Source organism: Nomascus leucogenys, chromosome 17, assembly GCF_006542625.1.
Source record: "Nomascus leucogenys isolate Asia chromosome 17, Asia_NLE_v1, whole genome shotgun sequence".
NCBI lineage: Eukaryota > Metazoa > Chordata > Mammalia > Primates > Hylobatidae > Nomascus > Nomascus leucogenys.
The window spans coordinates 61,242,694-61,269,549 of record NC_044397.1 but is presented as its reverse complement, the minus strand read 5'-3'; the positions used below and the strand labels follow the sequence as shown (position 1 = coordinate 61,269,549).

Sequence of the window (26,856 nt, the reverse complement as noted above, 5' to 3'; positions counted from 1 at the left end):
CTGGGACTGGTGGCAAAGAGCCTCCATCCCCATCACCATGGTGACCACTCAATCACCTTGTCACTGCAGTGACTGCTAGCCTGTTAAGCCTTTGCCACCTGTTCAGGTCCTGGGGCAGTGTTTCAGGGTCTCCCACACTCCTATTCTGAGGAGCAGGGGACCCCATGAGTCTGGAAGTAGAGGAAAGGGAACAGGCAGCTTGGCGTGGCTCAGGCACAGGCCCCTGGGACCATCTTACATCCCTAACCTCCCATCTAGGGCTCTAAACTCTCCAGAGCCCCTCCCCAGTGGAGGCCACTGCCTGGACCTCTTAGCAGCCTGACTTCCAGGTCGCAGGGCCAGAGTCCAAAGCTGGACGGGTTTGCCAGGCAGTAGGGGAGCCCATCGGAGAGCTTTGGCGCAGCCTGCCCTGACTATCGTCTTGAAATCTGAACCAGAGCAGTACACCTGGCCCACACAAGCCTGGCCGAGGTTGACACTGTCAGAGCCCACAGGGACTGGCTCCTCCTCTGGCCCTGCCCAGGAAGCTTCAGCCTGGGATGCCACCCACTCTCCCCTTTGCAGCCCAAGTGCCCCTGGAGAGGTTGCTCTGTGCAGTGGAGAGGCCCAGTGAGTGGATGGAGCAGGGGGCCAGGGTGCTGGAGCCAACTCAGCTGCGGGCTCAGTCAATAGTCTGGAACAAAACGTACCTAAGACACTGAGGTCTGGTCTGTATTTCCCACTCATGACCCTTCTCAGTTAGGATCAGCCACTTTTCAAGTGTCCAGTGTGACTGGTGGCTACCATATTGGGTAGTGTCGGTATAGACCAAAGAGGGCTCAGGACCCAGCTCCAGGCCACCTACACTCAGAGGTCCAGCAGAGGGGGTAAGGAGGAGTGGCCAGTGGGATCTCTCCAGACAGATGTGCTGTAACACTTTAAAATCAACTTCCTATTGATGGTCATTGAGGTAGTTTCAGATTTTCACTATTACAAAGGAGGCTGTGGCAGAAGTCCTTGAATTTCACCAGAGTAAGTGTGTGTCAATGTTTCTTTTGGATGGCTCCTGGAGGCTGAATTGCTAGTTCAAATGCTGTACACGTTTTACATCTTGGTAGGCAGGACCACGTGGCCTCTTCGCACGGCTTCACCGGTTTCTTCCACCAACAAGAGAAGTTTGGCTTTATCCTGGCCAATCCTTCAGATGATAAATCTTTATGAGTTTTTTGCCGATCTGTCACCTCATTGTTGCTTGAATTGCAAAACGCTAGACACCTTTTCATGTGTTTCTTGGTGATTGCATTTCTTCTTCTAAGGATGATTTGTTTATATTATTTAACTATGTTGCTATTGGATTATCTTCTGCCTATGGACTTGGAAAAACTATTTTATATTTCATCTGTAATATCTATTAATCCTTTGTCTGTTAAATATACTATGATATCTCCCCTAGTCTATTGCTAAACTTAACAACTGGATTAATCGTTTGTTTTGGGGTTTTTATATCTTGTTAAGAAAACCATTTCCAATCCCCAAATTGCAAAAATGTTCTCCCACATTTTCTTCTAATATTTTTCCAAGTTTTCTATTTGTTCTGTACTTTAGTCTTTCTGCAATTGCTTGTGCTGGGTGCACTGCCATTCTGAGGGCACACCTCACATCCTCGCCTTTCTTCTAATTCCTCTTTTCTGCTCTCCTGGGTCCTGGGAGATGGTGGTTTGGGTATGGTGTGAGGGAATAGTCTAATATGGCTACTTGGTGGGGAAGCAATCCCTTCCCCACTGCTCTGGAATGTTGGCTTTCTTATAAATCTTAGCACTACTCACCACTTCGGAAAATAATGCTTTTGACAATTTCACTGGAAATGCATTGACTTTGTGGGTTTAGGGATTCATTTTAGAGAACTAACCTCTTTATAATATTGAGTTTTCTCATCTAGAAATATGTGTTGTTTCATTTATTTTGGTCTTCTTTTATGTCCTTCAGGTGAATTTTATTATTTTTCTCATATAGATCTTACACATTTCTTGTTAGATTTATTCCTAAAGAAAGGCAATACATTTATTAGGAGAAGGAGCAATTGTCATTATAACTAATATTGATGAAAAAATTTATGATTCACAAAGTACTTTTGCATTCATTCTGTCATTTAATCAGACAATCTTAGTGTGGCAGGCACACTAAGATATATATATATATATATTTTTTTTTTTTTGAGACAGAGTCTTGCTCTGTCACCCAGGCTGGAGTGCAGTGGCTCGATCTCCACTCAATGGAACCTCTGCCTCCCAGGCTCAAGCAATTTTCATGCCTCAGACCCGCGAGTAGCTGGGACCACATGGGTGCGCCACTGCACCCGGCTAATTTTTTGTACTTTCTTTTTAGTAGAGATGGGGTTTCACCATGTTGGTCAGGCTGGTCTCAACTCCAGACCTCAGGTTCCGCCCACCTTTTCCTCCCAAAGTGCTAGGATTACAGTAGAGTGGGGAGGGAGCGGCTAAAGCTGAAGTATGGAATGTCTGGCCACCACACCTGGTCAGTGGTAGTATTATTACCACCACTTTCCAACTGAGGTCGCTGAGGCTGGGGAGGTTAAAGGATTGGCAGGGATGGTCTCCCTAACTTAATGTCTCCCTAAGGGTTCCTTACCATAGCTTCCTGCTAAGGACAGGGGCCAAGGCAGTCCCTCACACAGAGGTGCCAGGTTCTGCCACATGGCCCTGCCCTCCCTGGACACAGCTGATTGAAACGTCACTTGATCCAAGAGCAGCCACACTGCATACTGGCCAGACTCTAGTGCAGCCAAGCATTAAATCAGCTTTAAAATGCATTTTAAGGCTTTTTCTTTAGTTTTAAAATGTAGCCTTGAAATGTACTTTGAAACTCTGCTTCTCTCCCTTTCCCACTAGACACTCCTTTGCACCATGCCTGCTTATCTAACTCTATGCTTACTTGGGAATTCCAGGGGCTAATCTTGAAACAAAAACCAGACATGTAATCCCTGCAGAATCCTCCAACTTAGGGGGAGTCGGAACAATTCGCCCACCACCATCTGGCCGAAGTAAAGATAACACCAACCAGACCTCAGGATAGGTGATACTCAAGACAGCCATTGGATCAAGACACACAGACCCTGTACCCTGCACTGCTCCCACGTATCTCCTATACCAAGTTTTCCTTTAAGAATCCTATGATAAATTTTAAAATTTGAGATAATAGAATGCTTTAAAACAACAATTCACCATCTTCTTGGTTTGCTGGCTCTAGTTAAAACTACTTTTCCTCCCACCAAACCTCTCCTCTTGTATTTGGCTTTCAAGTGGCGGAATCCGAGTCCGGTTACAATGGGGGACACTTACCCAACAGGGACTACTTGAAAAAATGAGGAGTTGGGGACCGCAGAGTGGCAGAATCTCTGAACCATTCAATGCTCCCAAAGGAAAGTCCTCTGTCCTCCTCCCTGGGGTAGGGTGGATGGTGCATTCCTGGCTGATGAATTGGGGAGCGGGTGGGGAGGGACCTGCCCTCCCCAGGTATAGCTTCTTCAGGATGCCCCTTGCCTTTCTGGCCCCATCCCTCCAGACACTCGACACTTCTGCTTCAGCCCCTCTCTCCCCGTCTGCTGGTCCCTGCTCCTCAGACTGTTGCCTCCTAACTTGACACCTGCTCCCCTCTCTCCCCCGCCACCCTTGGTAGCATCTCTCATTTGCGCCACCTTGCAATTGGTCTCCCCCTGCCCTTTGTCTTGTGTCATTTTAGTGGAGCATCTTTGGGAGGGAGTTCACATAAACATATGTATTTGATCATCCGTGTTAACCAAAAGTTTGTATGTATCCAACTCAGGGTTCCTTGACCCTCTCCAATCTATGCCAGTTACTTTGCTTCTCTTTTCTTAAGTGTCAAAGAAAGTCCTGGGCTTTGCTCTGATTGGATGGCCTACTGATGGCCAGCTGAGTGGCCTGTTGATTGGCTGAAGCTTGGATCAGGTGCCTATCCAAAGAACAGTTGCTGTGGCAATAAGGACCACTGGTTGATAGGCTGGGGCCTGGGGCCCCATGTGGCAGGGTGTGGGATCAGCCTCTAGGTCATGATGTAGTTTCCCTGTGAGTACTTTCCCTGTGTGCTCATTGCTGTTGTTTGTTAGGTTGTGTTTCGTGTGCCCAGCCTTTCCAAGGGCACACCTTGTGTTCTTGCTCTTCCTCTGCATCCTTCTTTCTGCTCTCACGTGGGGCCTACAGCCCCGAGGATGTGGGAGGTGCACGCCTGGTTGTGGAGCAGGGGACTCCTCTACAGGCCTTCCCACCTGCCCCTCTTTGACAGCTCTGTAGACTTCCTCTCGCTTTTTGTTCAGGGCAACCCCACGACCATCAGGGTACCATCAACAGGACAAGCCACTCGCCTAAATGACCATGTGTCCTAATTCTAAGTTCCTGGCATTCATCCAGTATGGCTATTGATAACTGATATGGTTTGGATATATGTCCCCACCAAATCTCATCTGAACTGTAATCCCCAATATTGGAGGTGGGGCCTGGTGGGAGGTGTTGGAGTCATGGGGGTGGATCCCTCATGAATGGCTTGGGCCATCCCCTTGGTGATGAGTCAGCTCTTGCTCTGAGTTCACATGAGATCTGGTTGTTTAAAAGTGTGGCACCTCCCAGTGCCTCTCTCTCTCTCACTCCTGCTTCCACTGTGTGATGTGCCTGCTTCCCCTTTGCCTTCCTCGGTGACTGTAAGTTTCCTGAGGCCTCCTCAAAGGCTGAGCAGATGCCAGCACCATACCTCCTGTAAAGCCAGCAGAACTATGAACCAATGAAACCTCTTTTCTTTATAAATTACCCAGTCTCAGGTATTTCTTTATAGCAATGCAAGGAAGGCCTAACACAGCTACATATCCATCTCTAGCCCCTCAGCTGCAGAGGGGTGTCTTAGGACAAATACAGCTTCTGGGAAGCCCCTGCTGGGGCACAGTCTCAAAATCAGGGCACCTGCCTCCTGTCTTCCTTGGCTGTAATCCCTTCCTGCCCATGTATACTCCTGTCCTGTCCCTCCCTTGCTCTGACATCCCCTACTGCTTCATAGCCAGTGGCAGAGCTCAAACCTTTGGTGGCAGACTATGTCTGTCTTCCCTGGGGCCTGGAGAACCCAGAGGGAGCCCAGGATGCCTTAGTGTGGGGTTGTATTGGGTAGCAGTGTTCCTGAGGGCTGGGTCTGCTGACAGACCCTGATTGATGACATCAAGTCTGTGCACCTGAGGCTTGGTGACCTACTCAGGCCATGGAGGCCTGACCACATTGGTGGCCCCTTTCCACACCCCTTTCCTATATGAGCTGTGGAAGCATATGGCCTTGGCTGACTGAATGAGGAGGTGTGGGGGCAAGGGCCATTGTGTGGCTGGGCTCCCCACCTGGACTGGGCTTCCGGGGGGTATGCTCCTTGATAGGCTTTTGTCCTGGGGGTATGCTCCTTGATAGGCTTCCCAAAGGTTCTGCTGTACAGCAAGGGCTGGCATCTTATGTGAGCTGGGCAAGGCTGCAAAGGTGGGTGGGTACTTGTTTTGCTCATTGGGGCAAACTTAACAGGGCCTGGGCCATTTATCGTGGACAGTATTAACTCCAGTTCTGTCTGCAGAGAAGCTTTTCTTCTAGGTCCCAGCACCTAAGGCGGGAGCCTGGACTAGAGAACTCTACTACCCACACCCCTGTGCAGGCTTCATTCATAGCCTTAGTGCCCAGTCCCTGCATTTTCCATTCCCACAATGTTGTACTTGCAGAACAGGTGCAAGAACAATACAAGCATGAGATTCGCTTGAACCTGGGAGGCAGAGGTTGCAGTGAGCCGGATCACACCATTGCACTTCTGCCTGGGCAACAGAGCAAGACCCTATCACAAAGCAAAACAAACAAACAGATACCCTTCATCCTGATTCCTATATTTGCTTTATCATTCTCTCTCTCTGTCTCTCTCTCTCTCTCACACACACATACAACCTGTAAGAGTAAGTTGCAGACACAATGTCCCTTTACTTCTAAATTCTTGTGTATGTTTCCTATAAACAAAGACTTCTCTTATATAACCATGGCACAGTGTTTGAAAGCAGGAAATTAAAATAGGTACAATACTATTATCTAATCTAGAGGCCTTACTTGGGTATTTAGCCTGTCTTCAAATCTCTACTTCCCATAGATGCCTTCCACCCACTATGATTAATAATCCTTTACTTCATTAATGAGAAGACAAATAATTATCACTGTTACCTGTTAAACATCAGCAATGACTAGAGCTTGTAATATAATGTTTTTTTATTCCCAACAACATTCCTATGGAAAGAATTTTTTCTAGTTTTATAGATAAAAACAAAAGGAGACTCAGGGAGGTAATGGTTTGCTCACTTTTGTGATTTTGTGATGTGTCAGTGCTGGGACTGAATCCAAGCTGGGTGACAGCTGGGGCGATGCAGCGGAAGGCAGGTCTTGCTTTTTGGTAACACAGTGAGCTTGGGAAGTCTGCAACCACATGACTATGAATGAGGCTTCCTGGAACAGTAGAGGCTGAGTGAGGCCAGAGGGGAGCAGGAAGAGTTGCCAGGAGTGGGCTGCATGACAGTTTGTTAAGCATTTCACTGTTGACATCTGAACCCCAACTCTGTCCCTTACCAACAGTCTCCTTAAACTGAATCTCAGTTTCTATGTCTGTAGGGTGGCAATAATATTTTCCCCTGTTTTTGTGAGGATTAAATGATGTGGCACATGGAAAGTACTTGGTAGAAGGTAAACTTTGGGACAGCCACTATAATGTGTCAAGTGAATACACTGAAATTTATTCCACCCAAGCACTGTCTTCCTGATCTTTTTGCACAACTTTCAATGGAAGGAAGAGGGGATCCAGAGACTTTCCTCAGAAATGGTTCTCACCTGCCTCCTATAGGGAAATGGTGTCAGTGCAGGCAGTTGAGCCTGGACTGATAGCATCCAGCAACCCAGCTTGTCAGATTACTGTGTCCATATCTGTGGGTGGCTGAGCCTAGCCACGGCCAATGGCTGTTCCTAATGTTTACTACCAAAACAGGGGAAATGTGGAAAAGCCCTTTCCACTCTCTGTACTTGGAAACACCCAGGGAAGAGGGTTGGTGAGAGAGGTACTGAGTGAGTGGGCAGGTGGTGGGAACTTCCTTTCACCACAGATTATTTAAAGCAATGTTTCTCAGCTGGGCACAGTGATTTACGCTTGTAATCCCAGCAACTTGGGAGGCCAAGGTGGGTGGATCACCTGAGGAGTTCGAGACCAGCCTGGCCAACATGGTGAAATCCCATCTCTATTAAAAATACAAAAATTAGCCGGGTGTAGGGGTGCACTCCTGTAATCCCAGCTACTCAGGAGGCTGAGGCATGAGAATCGCTTGAACCTGGGAGGCAGAGGTTGCAGTGAGTGGGATCACACCATTGCACTTCTACCTGGGCAACAGAGCAAGACCCTGTCACAAAGCAAAACAAACGAACAAACATATATATCTACAAAGCAATGTTTCTCCAAAGTACTGCTCCCAAAGGACATTTTGACATTTTTGATTGTGCAGTGGGGAGGGGGTGGGTTGATACTGACATTTAGTGGGTACAAAGGCCTGAGACGCTGCCTACACAATGCACAGGGCAGTCTCCCAACAATAAAGAACTATCTAACCCAAAATGTCAATAGTGCCAAGGTTGAGAAACCTTGATTTAGAGTAATGTTTAAAGTGATGCTGTTGTTTTTCCAATATATCATCTCTTTCCCATAATCTCAGATACAGCTGCTTCTAGCATCACAACTTTGTGACCTTACTGACAACTTCCAAAGACCAAGTTCCTTTCAGATGCATGTGTCTTGCAAGTTCCTTTCTGATTACATGTGAAACTGTGCCCGACAGGGTTAAAGAAACTAGTAACTAACAGAAATCTTGAGCTTGTCTTGCAGGGCAGCCAATAAGGAAACAGTTTGCTATAATCCCCTCTGCTTATATAACTTGCTGGAACAGGCTGGAACCAATATGGCTGACTGGATCCTGTGCAAAATAGACTTACTAGCCTGAGGAGTGGCCCTTTGATGTCACAGCCCGAATTCCCACAGCTTGTTTTATACCAACTTCTGAATCTGCATGTGACCCTTGAAGCAGCATGAAGAAGCAACAGCTCATGACCAAGAGATTTTCTAAACGCTTCTTTGTTTCAGCCAATCACTGTCCAGTCCGAAACTCCACTTCCAAAATCTCTCCCTTAAATCTACTGCTGCGAAGCAAGTATTGGGAGACAGATTTGAGCCCGTCTTCTGTCCCCTTGCAAGGCTGCTTGGCAATACATCTTTCTTGCTACAAAAATCCAATGCTTGGGTGTTTGGTTTTATGTTGTGCACAGGTAAATGCAGCTGGTTTAGTTTGGTAACACATGATGTCACTTAATACACAAGAAATGGGCAAGATATGGCATCCTCAGGGGGCTGTGCCTCACTCATTCCTATCCGTAGACTTGCCTTCTTTCAACAACGCAAGCAAAAAGAAGGGTTCATTTGGGTTGGTTCCAAGTCTTTGCTGTTGTGAGTAGTGCCGCAATAAACATACGTGTGCATGTGTCTTTATAGCAGCATGATTTATAATCCTTTGGGTATATACCCAGTAATGGGATGGCTGGGTCAAATGGTATTTCTAGTTCTAGATCCCAGAGGAATCACCACACTGACTTCCACAATGGTTGAACTAGTTTACAGTCCCACCAACAGTGTAAAAGTGTTCCTATTTCTCCACATCCTCTCCAGCACCTGTTGTTTCCTGACTTTTTAATGATCGCCATTCTAACTGGTGTGAGATGGTATCTCATTGTGGTTTTGATTTGCATTTCTCTGATGGCCGTGATGATGAGCATTTTTTCTTGTGTTTTTTGGCTGCGTAAATGTCTTCTTTTGAGAAGTGTCTGTTCATATCCTTTGCCCACTTTTTGATGGGGTTTTTTGTTTTTTTCTTGTAAATTTGTTTGAGTTCATTGTAGATTCTGGATATTGGCCCTTTGTCAGATGAGTAGGTTGCAAAAATTTTCTCCCATTCTGTAGGTTGCCTGTTCACTCTGATGGTAGTTTCTTTTGCTGCGCAGAAGCTCTTTAGTTTAATTAGATCCCATTTGTCAATTTTGGCTTTTGTTGCCATTGTTTTTGGTGTTTTAGACATGAAGTTATTGCCCATGCCTATGTCCTGAATGGTATTGCCTAGGTTTTCTTCTAGGGTTTTTATGGTTTTAGGTCTAACATGTAAGTCTTTAATCCATCTTGAATTAATTTTTGTATAAGGTGTAAGGAAGGGATCCAGTTTCAGCTTTCTACATATGGCTAGCCAGTTTTCCCAGCACCATTTATTAAATAGGGAATCCTTTCCCCATTGCTTGTTTTTGTCAGGTTTGTCAAAGATCAGATAGTTGTAGATATGCGGCATTATTTCTGAGGGCTCTGTTCTGTTCCATTGGTCTATATCTCTGTTTTGGTACCAGTACCATGCTGTTTTGGTTACTGTAGCCTTGTAGAATAGTTTGAAGTCAGGTAGCATGATGCCTCCAGCTTTGTTCTTTTGGCTTAGGATTGACTTGGCAATGCGGGCTCTTTTTTGGTTCCATATGAACTTTAAAGTAGTTTTCTCCAATTCTGTGAAGAAAGTCATTGGTAGCTTGATGGGGATGGCATTGAATCTATAAATTACCTTGGGCAGTATGGCCATTTTCACGATATTGATTCTTCCTACCCATGAGCATGGAATGTTCTTCCATTTGTTTGTATCCTCTTTTATTTCATTGAGCAGTGGTTTGTAGTTCTCCTTGAAGAGGTCCTTCACATCCCTTGTAAGTCGGATTCCTAGGTATTTTATTCTCTTTGAAGTAATTGTGAATGGGAGTTCACTCATGATTTGGCTCTCTGTTTGTCTGTTATTGGCGTATAAGAATGCTTGTGATTTTTGCACATTGATTTTGTATCCTGAGACTTTGCTGAAGTTGCTTATCAGCTTAAAGAGATTTTGGGCTGAGATGATGGGGTTTTCTAGATATACAATCATGTCATCTGCAAACAGGGACAATTTAACTTCCTCTTTTCCTAATTGAATGCCCTTTATTTCCTTCTCCTGCCTGACTGCCGTGGCCAGCACTTCCAACACTATGTTGAATAGGAGTGGTGAGAGAGGGCATCCCTGTCTTGTGCCAGTTTTCAAAGGGAATGCTTCCAGTTTTTGTCCATTCAGTATGATATTGGCTGTGGGTTTGTCATAGATAGCTCTTATTATTTTGAGATATGTCCCATCAATACCTAATTTATTGAGAGTTTTTAGCATGAAGGGTTGTTGAATTTTGTCAAAGGTCTTTTCTGCATCTATTGAGATAATCATGTGGTTTTTGTCTTTGGTTCTGTTTATATGCTGGATTACGTTTATTGATTTGTGTATGTTGAACCAGCCTTGCATCCCAGGGATGAAGCCCACTTGATCATGGTGGATAAGCTTTTTGATATGTTGCTGGATTTGGTTTGCCAGTATTTTATTGAGGATTTTTGCTTCAATGTTCATCAAGGATATTGGTCTAAAATTCTCTTTTTTGGTTGTGTCTCTTGCCAGGCTTTGGTATCAGGATGATGATGGCTTCATAAAATGAGTTAGGGAGGATTCCCTCTTTTTCTATTGATTGGAATAGTTTCAGAAGGAATGGTACCAGCTCCTCCTAAGATGTGGCACATATATACCATGGAATACTATGCAGCCATAAAAAATGATGAGTTCATGTCCTTTGTAGGGACATGGATGAAGCTGGAAACCATCATTCTCAGCAAACTATCACAAGGACAAAAAAACCAAACACCGCATGTTCTCACTCATAGGTGGGAATTGAACAATGAGAACTCATGGACATAGGAAGGGGAACATCACACACCGGGGACTGTTGTGGGGTGGGGGGAGGGGGGAGGGATAGCATTAGGAGATATACCTAGTGCTAAATGACGAGTTAATGGGTGCAGCACACCAACATGGCACATGTATACATATGTAACAAACCTGCACGTTGTGCATATGTACCCTAAAACTTAAAGTACAAAAAAAAAAGTGTTTACTTTAAAAAAAGAAAGGAAAACAAAAAAAAGAAGAAGGGTTCAGGCCGCTCTGGGAGGCCCAGCACCACCCATCACAGGACAGTACAGTATCCCGCCGAGCGCCCGACTGCACCTGGCGTGCAGGGAGGGGCCATGCTCATGCGAGGCGTGGCATCCCGCTCCTCGCTGCATTATACTTCCGGCCTCACCTTTCTGCATCCGGGGTATGAGACCCCACAACCAGGCTGACCGGATCCGGAAGTGGATTGCTAGCCAGGAGGAGGAAGCCGGCGGTGGCCCCGTCAGCAGCCGGTTGCTGAGAGGCCGGTAGGCGGCGGCGGTCCCGACGGGCGGCGGCCGCGCTGCTCCCTGAGAACGGGTCCCGCGGCTGGGCAGGCGGGCGGCCTGAGGGCGCAGAGCCATGAAGCTGTACAGCCTCAGCGTCCTCTACAAAGGCGAGGCCAAGGTGGTGCTGCTCAAAGCCGCGTACGATGTGTCTTCCTTCAGCTTTTTCCAGAGATCCAGGTGAGCGGCACAGGCTGGTGGGCCGTGGCGGTCGGGCGGAGAGGACTAGGGTGGGGGTCCGAGTCGAAGTGGGCCTGGGGTCGGGGGAGGGATCAGGGGAGGGTCGAGGACGCCGGAGGGTAGGGGCAGGGCGGGGTGGTCGAGTGCCCGGGGTCTGAGAAGGCTGGGGTCCGAGTCAGGGGCGGGGCGAGGCGGAGTGGGGAGGGCCCGAGGTCTGCGGTCCGGGCTTGGTCTCCTATAATGGAATCTGGCGGTGGACTGTACCTTTGAGGAACCAACATTCTCTCTTAAAGAGCTTATACCATTCTAGAATATAGTTCGCTACTCGGTGTTTTTCAAATTTCTGTCGTGTAAAAATTTTAAGGGGACTGTGAAATAGTGCAGATTTCCAAGCTTCATGCCAAGATGTTCTGAATTAGTAGATTGAGGCCTCGGTATTTATATTTTAGACCAACACCTCCCACCCAGTGATTCTGACTCTGGGAGCTTGGGTGCCGCATCTTGAGAGCCATATTTTGATTTTCTTGCGGGGCTACCCAACAATTCAGTATGAGAGATATTGATATACTTTTTTTTGTTTGTTTTTAATGGGTGAAGTCACAGAGGTACCAAGAGGTTATATCACAACCAGCTAGAACTGAAAGCCACGTTTAACGCTTTTTAGTTGGACACTAGTGGTACAAAAGGATTCCACACGGAAGATTCAAATGAAGCATGGGATCTGTAGGGCTTACAGGCTTTTACTTGTTTCTGGGGCGCTTTAATTGCTGGAACGTGTTAGAAGTAACACAGACACTTCCAGACCATTCGTGGGAGGGATTGGGGTGACTCAGGCACGAAAGAAGAAGGACCCTACGTGGTCGGTATCTATGGTCATCTTGTCTCAAAATCTGATGGAATCTGCCGTTTGGATTCTGTTTTCCCTGCTTCAGTGCAGCCGGTTCTTGATGAGAGTTCTTTGCCAAGGACTTGCTGGATGTAAAAAAAAAAAAAAAAAGTTATTTTGTTGAAACTTTCTGCTCCTTTGAGTTCTTTTAAAAATATATTTTTAATTCTGGTAAAATGGCACACAAAATTTATCTTCACTATCTTTAAGCGTGTGGTGAGTGCATTGATACGAAATAGATTGATAATGTTGTGCAGCCATCACTGTCAATCGTCTCCAGAACTCCTTTTTATCAAATTCGTGTCTATTAAACACCAACTCCCCATTCCCTTCTCCCCCAGCCCATGGCAACCGCCATTCTAATTTGTCTCTGTGATTTTGACTTTTCTGGCGACCTTAGATAAATGGAATCATATAGTTTTTGTATGTCTGGCTTATTTCATGTAGCATAATGTCCTCAAGGCACATGCATCTTGTTGCATATATATCAGAATTTCTTTCCTTTTTTTTTTTTTTTTTTTTGAGACGGAGTCTCGCTCTGTCGCCCAGGCTGGAGTGCAGTGGTGCAATCTCGGCTCACTGCAAGCTCCGCCTCCCGGGTTCACGCCATTCTCCTGCCTCAGCCTCTCCCAGTAGCTGGGACTACAGGCGCCTGCCACCACGCCCAGCTAATTTTTTTTTTTTTGTATTTTTAATAGAGACGGGGTTTCACCGTGGTCTCGATCTCCTGACCTCGTGATCCGCCCGCCTCAGCCTCCCAAAGTGTTTGGGATTACAAGCATGAGCCACCGCGCCCGGCCTAATTTCTTTCCTTTTTAAGGCTGAATAATCCATTGTATTATTCACCACATTTTGCTTATCTGTTCATCTGTCAGTGGACACCTGAGTTGCTTCCACATTTCAGTCATTGTGAATGATACTGCTATGAACATGGATGTACAAATATCTCAAGACCCTGCTCGCATTTTTTTGGTATTTACCCAGAAGTGGAATTGCTGCGTTATCTTTTAGCTCCTTCTTGGGGTTCTTGGTCTTTGCAGTCTTTACCATGGCCTACATTCACTTCTCTGTGTTGTTTCTTTTCTCAGATGGAACTTTTGGTGCCAACTTGGCTCTGATTCTTTTTCCTTCTTCCTTCCCATTAGTACTTAAGATTCTCAGAGATTTCACTTGTAGGACTTATACCTCACCTGCTTGGGATACCCACACTAGTTTCCAATGACTAACAGCTACAACACTAAAGGGACATCTCTACTAATATGTCTTAAAACAACACATGTCCCAGCTGATTTATTTATTTATTTGTTTTATTTTAGATGGAGTCTTGCTCTGTCACCCAGGCTGGAGTGCGGCGGCACAATGTCAGCTCACTGCAGCCTCCACCTCTTGGGTTCAAGGGATTCTCCTGCCTCAGCCTCCCAAGTAGCTGGGATTACAGGCACGCACCACCACGCCTGGCTAATTTTTGTATTTTTAGTAGAGATGGGGTTTTACCATGTTAGCCAGGCTGGTCTCGAACTCCTGAGCTCAAGTGATCCGCCTGCCTTGGCCTCCCAAAGTGCTAGGATTACAGGCTTGAGCCACCACGTCCGGCCTGAGCTTGTTTTCTTATAAGACCTCTACTTATGTCCTTTGTGCCCTATAATTACCAGATCCCAAACTTGAAAAAGTAGTTTCCCAGCTTTTTTGGCCTTTGTATACATGCTGTCACAATGCAGTTCTTCCTTTGTCTCTTTATAGCCGTATCTCAAATGCTGTCTCTTTAGGTTTACTGCAATGCCTTCCTTGTTTGAGGTCTTCTCTGAGGGGTTATTTTGATCACTTCAGTCCCTCAAGATATTAACAAGTAATACTGTGTGTGCAGGCATTGTTCCAAGTGCTTTACACGTATTACCTCGTTTAACTGTTGCACAAATCTTGATTTTTTTTCATTGTGGAGGCACAGCACACAGGCCCAGAGTCAGGCCTTCAGTTACTACATAGCTCTGCTGGAGCCTGCTGCAGACTCCCATTTGAGCACCCTGCTCTGATGGCCCTGGTTGCCCTTTATATCACATCCCCAGTTGGAGGCTCCTTGTCAGCACCTCTTCCTCTGGCTGTACCATCTCCTGTGACTGTTCTGTTCTGGATAGATCTCTCTGTTGAGCCCATGATGGACCTTCTCCCTTTCACCCTTTGTATGAGCCATTTCCCACTTCTTTGTCTTGGATAAGCAGTTTTCCTTTTATTCCATCCAGAGTGCCTTGCACTCGTTCTGTGGACGAGCCCCAGCAGACCTGAGCCAGCACTCACTATGGGTGTATGTGGCATTGCGAGGGTCTGTCATGTGGACACAGCCATAAAGGGTTGTGCATTTCTGCCTGACAGTTTTTGCACACTATTTTTCTAGTGCAGTTCTTATTTGTCCTGCTTCTTGGAAGTTATTGGGACCCTGAGAGCAGGACTTGCCTCTTGTTTTCCCATTGCATTCCAAATTATGCACTCACCAAAATGTAAAATTGACTGTATCCTGTGGAAAAACCCCCAGAAAATTCACCTGTTTTGGTGAGCTAGGTAGCAAACAGATGGAGCTTTCATGGTGATGATGATTCATAATTATCAGTATTTGTGCTCATTTATAGAGTGTTTGTTACTAGGGATGAGAGGAAAAGGAATGAAACCAAGAAGCAATGTCTACTTAATGTATAAGCCCAGAGGTCACTTTCCACTGTGTTGGGGACAAGGTGATAAGAAGTGGGCAATAAATACATTTTGTATTTCTTAGTGTTCAGGAATTCATGACCTTCACGAGTCAACTGATTGTGGAGCGCTCATCGAAAGGCACTAGAGCTTCTGTCAAAGAACAAGGTAAGAAGACCCTCCAACTTCTGTGCGTGTGCTGGCCTGGCTGCCATGCGTCACCTCACATAGCACCCAGCTGTCTCCTTTCATTGGGACCCTACTCCTCCTCTAGCTTGTTCTCTCTTTCCCCCCTCTTCCTTTTCCTATTTATGCAGAATTCTGTGCCCACTTTTGAAGTCTGAGCTTCCCAGATAAAATTGCCCTCAAACTTAGACTCGTTTAAGATTAGGGTCGGATTCTTTTGGAGCAGTAAGCAGCATTCATATCGTATTCTTCCCTGTCCTCTCCAGAGTTGCAGACCCCTCAAAAAAGGATTTCCAGCTAGCACTGTTGAGGTACTATATGCATTCTGTGCATCGTAGATTTTTTGACCAGGAATCTGAAAAGACTATTTTTTCTTTCTGATAATTCAGGTTTAGGCATTTATTTAGATGTGTATATTATACAGACAGATCAGGAAAGAGTTACATGAGTTTCATCAGGTGGGGACAAAGATCATCTCACACTTATGCTAACCTCAAGTCACGTGACATAGAGTTACTGAATTGATGATCTAACTGTCAGTCATGATACAGGCAGGATTGAATATATACACTTTATGTGGGATCTCTGTGCTGTTAACATCATAGAAGTGAAATCACATCACAAATATTTCAGTGTTCTTGCTCTGTTTTCCTTCAAACTCTGCCTGCCCTTCCCATGTTTATTACTTAGAGACAATTCCCCCACTGACCAGGTTCTCAGTTTCTTTGGAGGGTATGTACTTTGACCCCGTGTTTGAATCTTAATTGGGCATGGTATACAAAATTTGGAGAGCATTGGTGACAACCCCCTGTCCTCTTCCTCCTCCTCATTCTTGTTCTTATTTATCTCTGCTCTTTTCTGATTTCAGGGGCTCACCATCATTCCCTCCTCTTTTATTTGTTTTTCTGTTGTTTAGCATTGGAATCTTCTGGGTCAGATCCTTAAGGACAAGAAGGTTCTTATTTGTAAGCTGTAATCCTTACATTTCTCTTTCCTTGGGGATATGGTTAGCTATATCAACTCTGAATCCTTTCAAAGTGATGAAAATGAACAATCCTGTGGATTGTGAATATTTTGCAGAAGACCTGACAACTGTACCTTTCAATCATATGAGGATTTTAGCACAGTGCTCTGGAGGCCTTAGCTGGCAGTGGCTAATCTTTTTCTAGACGAACACCCCTACTCCCAGTCACCCACCAGAGTGGAGCAAACCCAGCAGGTTGCTATAATATGGAAGACTGAGGCCCTGAGGGGTAATTTCCTGTCTTTTGGCTGCTCTGAAAGGATTTTTTAAGAAAGTAGAGGCCTCTTGGCTTGTCCAGGGTTCCCTAAGTTTGGGAGCAGCACAGAGCCCCAAGGGCTCCGAATCCCCAAGATATAGCTTAGTCTGACCCGAGCTTAAGGAATACACTTGGAAATGCTCCTGGGGCCATGTTGTCTAGGGTGTATTTTCTGCACCACTGGCTGTTTCTTTAAGCCCTGGCTTTGCATACTGGGCCTCTGGGTATTTACTGGTCCTAAAGCAGGTGTTGGGCCAAGCTCCTGTGTGTCGCCCATTGGGCTGTGCTGCCAAGCCTCTCCACAAGACTTGCCCAGAGCTATTGAGCTTCAGAGGGGCTTCATTTGGCCTAACATTGTGATGCTTTGATTTGGGGGGATTAAAAGAAGTCTGAAGCCCTTATGTCAGCATCCATGTGTCTGATCTCGTCTCCTTAGACTATCTGTGCCACGTCTATGTCCGGAATGATAGTCTTGCAGGTGTGGTCATTGCTGACAATGAATACCCATCCCGGGTCGCCTTTACCTTGCTGGAGAAGGTGAGTTTTTTATTTGCCTCTACTGGACTTGGATGATGAATGGGCACATTTATGGACTGGGACAGGGGGTGATGGCAGTGCCTGAGGCATAAGGGATGAAATGATGTGTCCAAAGTCAACACATTTTTCAGCCCCCTTCCCTGCAACCCAAGAGACAATTTGGCATCCCTGTATGGGTTTCCTCCCCGGTGCTGTCCCTCATGTGACCTGGGTCTAGACCACTGAGTCATGACATCTCTTCTCTGGGACAGGACCCTCGGAGACAGCTGTGCCTTGTGTTCTCACCCCCTGTGCTTCTGCTCAAATAGTCTCCCTCTTGAATGCCTTCACTCTCCACATTGCCTCCTGCAGTTGCTGCATCCCTCTACCTTGATGTCAGTCAGTTGCACCACAGAGCTTAGCACCTAAGCATTCTTTAATTTTTTGTGTGTACGGTGCTAATTACTAATATTAACTCTTTGAAGTCAGAGGCTTCATCCTATACCCCAGAGCACCAAAATACCTCCAAACACATGGAATCTGGTGGTTTCTTAAATCCAGGGGACCTAATTCTCTTTTTTAAAAAATTGCTTTGGAAAATTAGAGGGCCAGTGCCCTTTTTTTCTGGAAATCTGTAGTTTAAAATTCAAATACCTTTATTACTCCCCAGGTGAGGTTCATCTCGGGCTGGGCATACTTTTGATTCTCAGAATATTTAGGATATGTTTTAATGATAAAAATTTGGAAAGAACTTTAGCCTAGATTTTCTCTGTTGCCATTATATGTCCCCCTCATTCCTCCTTCCTGGGCTGTGAGGGCCAAGGAGCCTCATTCAGGGTGAGGTGCTCAGGGGTGAAACCCTGTCATTGAGACCACTGGTGAGTGTACAGTGGGAGGCTTGTTGAGTCTCCTTTGTCTTGCAGGTACTAGATGAATTCTCCAAGCAAGTTGACAGGATAGACTGGCCAGTAGGATCCCCTGCTACAATCCATTACCCAGCCCTGGATGGTCACCTCAGTAGATACCAGGTAGGGTTAAAGGAAGCTCCAGCAGACACCATGTGGCCCAGAATCCATGTGAAACTGAAAAAGCCAACTGCCCCGATAGTTCTGGTCTAATTACTTCTGACAGCTTCTGATGCTGGTGTCCTCTCCCAAGCCTTCTGTTTGGAAAACAGAGAATCTACCTTCAGACCTGAGAACCCAAGCTCTAGGCAGGCTTTGGGTTTCTGTTACATGTTAAACAGGCTGTGGGTTAGGCTGGAGAGCAGTGGCTCAATCTCGGCTCACTGCAACCTACGCCTCCTGGGTTCAAGCGATTCTCCTGCTTCAGCCTCCCGAGTAGCTGGGATTATAGGCATGTGCTACCACGCCCGGCTAATTTTTGTATTTTTAGTAGAGACAGGGGTTCACCATGTTGGTCAGGCTGGTTTTGAACTCTTGATCTCCGGTGATCCACCCGCCTCGGCCTCCCAAAGTGCTGGGATTATAGGCATGAGCCACTGTGCCTGGCCCAGGCTGTGGTTTTTAACCTCTGAAAGTTTGTCCAGCGTCCTCAGTTTTAGGCTTTGTTTCCAGGTAGCCACTCCAGTCCTGACTTTATTATTTTTCACCCTTTCCTAGAACCCACGAGAAGCTGATCCCATGACTAAAGTGCAGGCCGAACTAGACGAGACCAAAATCATTCTGGTAAGCAGGAAGATGGAGAGCAAGCCCAAGAACTGAGGCGGGGGTGCGATTTGCCACTGGCCAGGCATGCACAGATCCATCCTCGTTTTAATAGAATAGTAACCACGGCACTGTCCAGAAAGTGGGATTGCCCACCCCTTCCCCCACCCCGGGCATCAGACTGTCTCTGCTATACCCTTGTCTTGGTTAATGGCACACATTGTTTCTAGGGGACCAAGCTGGGAACCAGTGGAACCCTCAAGTCTCCCTTCCTCATGGCTACTGCCTGTCTGAGCATTTACTGGGTTCCTAGGGTTTGACTTCTGAAGACCTGGATTCCCACCCTGGTGCATTTGTTAGGGTTTCAGGTGCCTCCACACCCCACAGGTGCCTCCCCTTGCAGCGTTTGCATTGAAGGTGAACAGATTGAAGCACAGTGCACTGACCACAGGGCAGCTTCTGGAATGTGAGCCCAGGGTTGTCACATAGGCCCCTTTGAAAAGAGCCAGAACCCTGCATTGTGAGCTGAAATCTCCTGATTTGTAACTGCTGCTTCAACTCTTTTTTTTTTTTTTTAATTTTTGCATACAAGTGGAATGTAAGCAGCCATCTGTTTTTCTCAGGTTTGTCTCTTACAGCTTTTGCCTCTAAGTTGTCCCCTTGCTTCCTGCTCATCTCCAGTCTGTCCACCAGACAGTAGTCATTGATCTGCACAGCTTAGAACCCTTCAGCCCCAGGGTTCTCAGATCCGTCCCAGGATAAAGTGCAAACTAACTCACAGTCTCCTGACTGGGCCCTGTTCTCTCTTATACCCTTTCCTGCCCAGCTCACACACAGGCACCTGAAGGTTGGGCCTTTCAGATCAGATGTCACAGTTTTGTCACTGCTTGTTTACATGTCTCCCTGACCAGCGTATGAGCACTGGGACATCTTTCCATCCTGCTCATGATACAGTGCCTAGTTTATACCATGCTCAGCAGTTGATAGATACCTGGAGTGGACTGAAGCCCACATACAAAGCCTTACCATTTACACAGGCATAGCTTTAGTGCGTACATCAGCATCTCCTGGGGTTGGAGTTGTTGGCCTGGGATGGAGCCTGGGAACCTGCATTTTATAAAAAGCATCCCAGGGGCTTCAAACGCAGGTCTGCTGACTGCACTCCAAATAACGTGGCTTTGGAATGAACGATAGATGTGAAAGTCTCATGGTATCTGTGTCTTTTGAAACCTTGTGAGCTTTCTTACCACTTAGGTGGCATTTCTCCGTTTTCTCCTCAAGCCGTCTCTTCTTTCTGTTGCTCAAGTCCTGGTCTGAGTACCATGACACCTGGGACACCCGCTGTTCCTCCTCTCCCCACGGTGGGGAGTGGATGAGTCCTATTCACCCAGCCTCATCTAGCTGCAGTTGTAAAATCTAGATGATTGATAGGCATATCTGAATCAGTTAACTTTTTGTGTTAAAAATTTGAGTCGCTCAGCTGTGCGTAGGGATGAAGGACATTCTTGCTGGCTCCTTGTTCTATGGCGCTTCATGTGTGCATCCAGCTGCTGCAGCAGTGGCCATCTGGGGAAGGAAGTGAGCTGCTGCTTCCCGAGAGCCCTGGCAGCAGAGCTGCTGGCTCTTGTGAGGCCTCCATCTCTAGACCCCTTCCCGTGGGGTCAGTGTTTTTATTTCCTAAGTCAGAGTTTGTAGTGATGACATTTAGGACATAGCCCATTTGGAAGGCAGGACATGTTCTGTTATAGTGCTGTCCCGTATATATTTGGGGCATGTACGTAACTTAGAATTTTTTTTTTTCTTTTTTTTTTTTGAGACGGAGCCTTGCTCTGTCGCCCAGGCTGGAGTGCAGTGGCGCAATCTCGGCTCACTGCAAGCTCCGCCTCCCAGGTTCACGCCATTCTCCTGCCTCAGCCTCCCAAGTAGCTGGGACTACAGGCGCCCGCCACTACGCCCAGCTAATTTTTTGTGTTTTTAGTAGAGACGGGGTTTCACCGTGTTAGCCAGGATGGTCTCCATCTCCCAAAGTGCTGGGATTACAGGCGTGAGCCACCATGCCCGGCCTTGTAACTTAGAATTTTCTAGGAGCCATATTTTAAAATGATAAAAGGAAAGTAGGTAGAATTTAATTTAATTATATGTTTTACTTAACCCAATATATCCAAATACAATTTTTCCAACATGTAATCGGTATAAAACTTATTTTTTCTCAGTATAAAACTTATTAATGAAGCACGCGTGAGTTTGCATCCGAAATCTGGTGTGTCTGTACTCAGAGCGCTGCTCAGTTTGGACTTGCCTCACATCAAGTGCTCAGTAGCCATTTCCCACCGCCTTTGTTTCCTGCGGCTGCTGTCAACAGAAACCCTCAAATATTTGCTTTTAACAAATAGCCCTGTGGGCCTGGCTGGTGTCTTTTGGGGCTCTGAGGGTCTGTCCCAGGCCTCTCTCCAGCCTCTGGTGGCTGCTGACTGTCCTTGGCGTTCGTTGGATTAGAGGTGCATCACTCCAGGCTCTGCCTCTGCTGTCACGTGACCTTCTCTGTGTGTGTTTCCATTTCTTACCAGGACATTAGTCATGGAATTAGATGCCACCCTAATCCAGTATTACCTCTTCCTAACTAGTTACATCTGGCAAGACCCTATTTCTAAATAAGGTCACATTCAGAGATTCTGGGGATGTTAATTTCTGGAGTGCGGTTGGGGTTGGGGGGTGCGGTTGGGGTTGGGGGGTGCAGTGCGGGTCACTATCCAACCCAGTACAATCATATAGTGCCCAGCTACTCTTTTTTCCAAAGCTCCATGCACACGCACATGTGCGTGCACACACACACACACAAATGTATATATAAATGTGTGTGTGTGTATATATATGAGTTTTCCTGGAGTGCTGGTTATCTAAGCCTGTGCTGGGGACAGCTTTTTGGGAAGTCTGCTACATCCCAGTTAGATCTTCTAGATTTCACGGGAATGTCACCAGGTTCTGTTCCATCCACTTGGACAGTAACTATTCTTGGACCGAGTCTCGACACCTAGAGGTGAAGTTTGTGTGTGTTGGAGAGGAACCCAGGTAAGGCGCTTTCCCCCATGACTGAAATATGAGGGGCTCATGTCAGAGCACGTACTGAACAGAGCTGGATTCTTTTTTCTCTTTTGTCCAGCACAACACCATGGAGTCTCTGTTAGAGCGAGGTGAGAAGCTAGATGACTTGGTGTCCAAATCTGAGGTGCTGGGAACGCAGTCTAAAGCCTTCTATAAAACTGTGAGTACCCAGCACCTGCTGCCTCCTGGGTGTTCTCTCTAGAGAGCAGTTGCAGCTTGCTGCTTCTGGCACTCTCCACTATGAACAGGTCTTTCTTAGACTATTGAATCATGGTGGATGATTCCTTGTGCAGCAAGAGCCTAAGGTGAGCGCCTCAGGCCCAGGTGGTTGAAGGCAGTTCACTTGGGTGCTGTTGGAGTCGATGCAGGCCGAAGCCTTGTTCCACTCCTGCCTCTGCTCTGCCCTCTGCTGCTCGGCTGATTTCTGAACTCCTACCCCCAGTCCAGGAAGGCTGGTTCAAGTTCTAATCACCAGAGATTTACTGTTGAGTCTTATTCCTCTTTCTGCTGAGGAGACATAAGTCTTTAAGATGCAAGCAATTCAGCCTTCCTGAAGAGGTTCTTAAGCTTTTAATTTCCCTTTGACAGAAAATATTTAATTGACAAGGATGGGTGCTGCTGACTGCCGCTTTCTCTCAGGTCAGTGCTCATGTCTTCCTATGTGGAGATGGCACTGTTGGCCCATGGGTGGACAGTCAGGGACAAATTTACTTGGTCTGTCCACACACATTTGCTTTCATGTACACATTGGAGGGAGATGGCTAGGTGGGATTAGGAAGATAGTCTGTGACCAGAAAGCAGGAGAGAAGGTGGCAACAGTGGTCCCCACAAACCACATCCCAAGTGGGAACCACATCTGTTGTCCTCAGGACCATCTTCTAGGAAGAAACACCACCATGGTGGTCAGATAGCATTGTTTGAAGACAAGAGTGGGGCAAAGTTAAGATACTCTGCCAATCTCATTTGTATTATTGGTCCTTTGTTTGTACCTGGCCTAACTGTAGGAATTTTACTCACTTTTTGATAGCATTAATGGGGTGTGAGGAAAGAAAGGAAAAAAGGATCCCAGACTAGTTTTGGAAGTCAGGGCCCGCCTTGTGCTTGGCGATGGGAATCACTTGTGGACAGCTTTCCTCAAGGCCTCCACCCCCACCCTGTTCTAGTGCTAGTTTCTCTGGCTGGCTGTGTCCTGTGGAGCTCCCTCTGCCATGCCTGCCAGGATTGGGGCTTCCCTGACTTCGTCAGTCCTCCTTCTCAGCTCCTTTTTGTTTTTTTCCAAGGCCCGGAAACAAAACTCATGCTGTGCCATCATGTGATGCAGCCTGCCAGAGGCCCAGTGCTGGAACGGCACCATCATTCACCTCAGAACTGCAGCCCCTGGAAAAGAAGAGACAGCCATAGACAAGGAGCCAGAGTGGGGGCAGACTGGCCATTTTTATTTTGAAGTTCCTGGGAGAAACGGATGGTGGAAGGGTGGCGAATGTTCAAATTCATATGTGTGGTAGTGATTCTTGGAAAGAATTTGAGGTCCCCAAAGGTGTATTTTTGGGCAAATGAAACCATAAACTCCGACTGGCTCTGTAGATGCCAAAGGGCTCTTTTTCAGCTAACCCTGGGAAGGCTCTGTGGGAGGGAGGTCGAGCCAGCTGTTTCTCGATCTTTGGTATATCTTTGGATTTTATTTGTACATTAATGATATTAACACTCCAGTGGGGGGTGGGGAGTCCCTGATGCTAGGGCTGGGGTGGGTGGAGTTTGAAGACTCTTGGGAAAGCCTCTCCTGGGCCCACCACAGTGGCCACAGGCAGGCCCCCACTTCAGGCCCAAGGTCTGGGGCGGGGGGAACAGTCACTGGGTCTCAGATTCTGAGACTGTTGTCTAGCTTACCTTTCTGCTAGGATTGGCTTCCCACAGAGGGCAGGACTCATCCTAAGCAGCTTCCAAGTTCCACAAAGGTGGCTTGTGGGAGGATGTGGAAGGAGCTGCATTGTGGGCGGGGAGTGTGTGGGTTGAGGTCGTACCAGCAAGTAGACTAGGAACTGAGCCCAGGAAAGGGGGATGTTTTCCTGGTGTTTGGATGGTCAGCTGGGAGTGTCCATCATCAGGGGAAGATCAAACAGGTGGACTCAGCTTCCCAGGGCCTCTGGGACTCTTGCCTTGACTTGCAACTTGCCTTGAACATCACGATCAAAGCAGCAGGTGCTGTGGTCTCTCAAAACTGATTTATATTTGCCTCTCTGGCTGCAAGACTGCCTTGAACCGCCTGAGGCCTATGCATCTGAACAAGTGGGTCTCTCCCATGGGCACCAGAAGTGGGTGCCAGCCGGCCCCGAGCACCCCACCTATGGTCTGGCCAGCATAGGCTTGCTAGTTCCTTCTTGGTCAGAGGCAGCTGCATGGGGGAGGGAGGCCAAGGGTTTGGTCTAAGCTGTGCCCTGCCACCTGGCAGGAGGCCCACTCACAGCCCAAGTCATGGAAACAGGCTGGAGCAGCCCAGGAGATGGGCCCAAGATGTTCTGAATCCCTTGGGTCCGAGTGTTATGTTCCAGTCTGCCTTCCAGCCCCCATGGAAGCTCCTGCTGGGATGGTGTCATCTATGAGTTTTGAACCAGTGTGGTATGGTCCTTGGGAGCCCTGCTCTGAGCTTGCCACACTGCTGAGCGCGCCCACTGTCCTGACCAGCGTCTCAGTGGTCCTGACCCCCAATGTGGGCAGGGGCTGGGCAGGAGGGTGGGGTCTGCTGTGGGTTCAGAGGACCCCACCTCCTGGCTGGTTTACCTGCTGTTGCCCATTTTCTCTGGGTACTGCTGGCCAGAGGACTTTAGCCTACCCCTGAAGAGCCTGTCCATGTCATTTTCCTACTGCCATAGACACCCTAAGCCCAGGGCCCCTTGAGGCCCAGACTCAGCCTGCCCACTGGTGCCGGAGACGGAGTGGAGTGGGCATGGATCTGAGGGATGCTACCTCTCCCTTTCCCACTTGAGGACCCTGGGGAGAGATGGGGGCGGGGAAAATGGAGGTATGAATTTGGGATAAGAGGAAGTGATATCTGCTTGCAGGTCAGCCCCTGCCTTGCAGGATGAGCTGACTTGACTCAGGCCCTGTGAGATAGAGGGCCCACCCTGGCCCCGCCCACAGATCCCCTGCTTCTGTTGTGTTCTGTTGTAAATCATTTGGCAAGACTGTACTTTGGTAACTGCTGCCTAACTTCCCTGTGTTCTATTTGAGAGGCGCCTGTCTGGATAAAGTTGTCTTGAAATTTCACAGTGGTCCTGTGCTTTCTTTGTGCTTCAGGGGAACCCTTTCCTCACCAAGCCCTGCCCCTGAGGAGAGAGCGGCCTTGTGCTGTGTACCTGCCTGCCTGCCGCATGCAAGGGTCCAAGTTATCCTGATCAGCTCCTGTCCAGGAGAGGTGGCTGCAGGCCTGACTCCTTCACCTCCTTTCTATAGACCTTGCTAGCAGGAACTGTATTTTCTTTTTTGCTATTAACCAGGTGAGGGAGCCCTGGAGTAGAAGAAGCCCTGTCATTGCCGAATCCTGTTGCCTGGTCTTAGCTGCAGCCAGGAGACCCACCCTAGGAAAGCTGCCTCATAGCTGCAGAGCCATGGGACAGGAGGCCCCATCCCCATCCTGATCCCACTGTAGGCTTCCCGTCCCTCACAGCTGACCCCAGGGTCAATCTGAGACCACCTGGAATCCCACCAAGCACAGGTGGCAACTTTTCAGGAGCAGAGGGGGCTCCACAGGGTACCTGGAAGCTTCCTGCTTCCTGGAGGAGCCAAAGCTGATCCCCGCTTTGGTTGGGAGGTGGACCAGGGGTAAGTCAAATTCAAGTCTCACATCTGGTTTTGAGTTCAGGGAACCCTCTGAAGCCTCTGCAGCCTCCCAGGGAGGCGGGCCCAAGGCTGCTTTCAGCCTGTACTTGTGATCCTGGAAGGCAGAGATCTCTCTGACTGGCCCAGCAAGCAGCCTTGGGCAGTGCTCAGCTTTTCCTGTTCTGAGGACCTGCCAGACCTGGGGTGGGGTGGGATGGGGTAACCCTTGGGGTCATGTGGCCCAGGGAGCTTTGTTCAGAGGGTGCTATTTAAGAGTGATGAATGGGCTGGGTGCGGCGGCTCACGCCTGTAATTCCAGCACTTTGGGAGGCTGAGGTAGGCAGATCATTTGAGGTCGGGAGTTTGAGACCAGCCTGACCAACATGGTGAAACCCCATGTCTACTAAAATACAAAAGTTAGCTGGGCATGGTGGCGGGCACCTGTAATCTCAGCTACTCGGGAGGCTGAGGCAGGAGAATCACTTGAACCCAGGAGGGAGAGGTTGCAGTGAGCCAACATCATGCCACCACTCCAGCCTGGGCGACAGAGTGAGGCTCCCTCTCAAAAAATATATAAAAATAAAAGTGATGAATGAAATGCCCATCGGTGGTGTCTCTTTTGCCTGTAGCACTTGGCCCAGTACAGGGTGGCTTAGCCCTGTGTGCTGTGCCCTAAAACCTCATCAGAGTTGCTGCCCTGATGGCATCTGCAGAAGGGCCTCAGGAATAATGCATGTGAGGGTGCACGATCCGCAGTGCCTGCAGCCTTCCTGGGGGAGGCCTGGCCTGGAAAGCCTCCTCCGATTACAGCTGATAGGCAAGTGGAGCCCTAGATACCATGCTGAGGACAGACACTGCAGCACTCGTGGGCACTGGCCTAGATTCTTTGCACCTGGCTCTTGGGACCTGCCACCTGCCCACCCACACACCTGAGAGCACCTGTCCAGGTGCAGACCATGGGGAGCAAGAAGCTGACATCCAGGGCCACTCTGCTGCGTGAAGGTGCTCAGGGTGGAGGAGGAGACTGAGGGCTTTAGCCGGTTCTGGGGGATCCTTCAGGCTCCCTGCCCATAGTGGATGGGACTGAGTGTGTAGGGGCACTTGTCTTGTTCAGAAGTTACTTGGACCCAAA

General features: G+C 47.8%; 1 protein-coding gene and 1 long non-coding RNA gene across 2 annotated transcripts; both read left to right on the top strand.

The window, feature by feature from the left end:
• The first annotated feature begins 4,216 nt into the window (after positions 1-4,216).
• LOC115830974 lies at positions 4,217-25,172 on the top strand. The gene is made up of 3 exons (XR_004026518.1): positions 4,217-4,227; positions 4,823-4,828; positions 24,243-25,172. It is a non-coding gene; the product is annotated as an uncharacterized LOC115830974 (long non-coding RNA).
• On the top strand, positions 11,278-25,172 carry YKT6 (YKT6 v-SNARE homolog). The gene is made up of 7 exons (XM_012496908.2): positions 11,278-11,592; positions 15,243-15,325; positions 17,060-17,160; positions 18,063-18,167; positions 18,762-18,827; positions 21,967-22,068; positions 23,189-25,172. Exons 1-7 carry the CDS (start codon positions 11,489-11,491, stop codon positions 23,222-23,224), a joined length of 597 nt encoding a protein of 198 aa, XP_012352362.1. The 5' UTR covers positions 11,278-11,488; the 3' UTR covers positions 23,225-25,172.
• Positions 25,173-26,856: the final 1,684 nt, after the last annotated feature.

Excerpts from the sequence above, each read along its gene's own strand:
- YKT6 (XM_012496908.2), top strand. The coding sequence starts at position 11,489 with ATGAAGCTGTACAGCCTCAGCGTCCTCTACAAAGGCGAGGCCAAGGTG. Across the intron at positions 11,593-15,242 it reads AGCTTTTTCCAGAGATCCAG|TGTTCAGGAATTCATGACCT; the intron begins GTGAGCGGCACA and ends TGTATTTCTTAG. Across the intron at positions 17,161-18,062 it reads CCTTTACCTTGCTGGAGAAG|GTACTAGATGAATTCTCCAA; the intron begins GTGAGTTTTTTA and ends TTTGTCTTGCAG.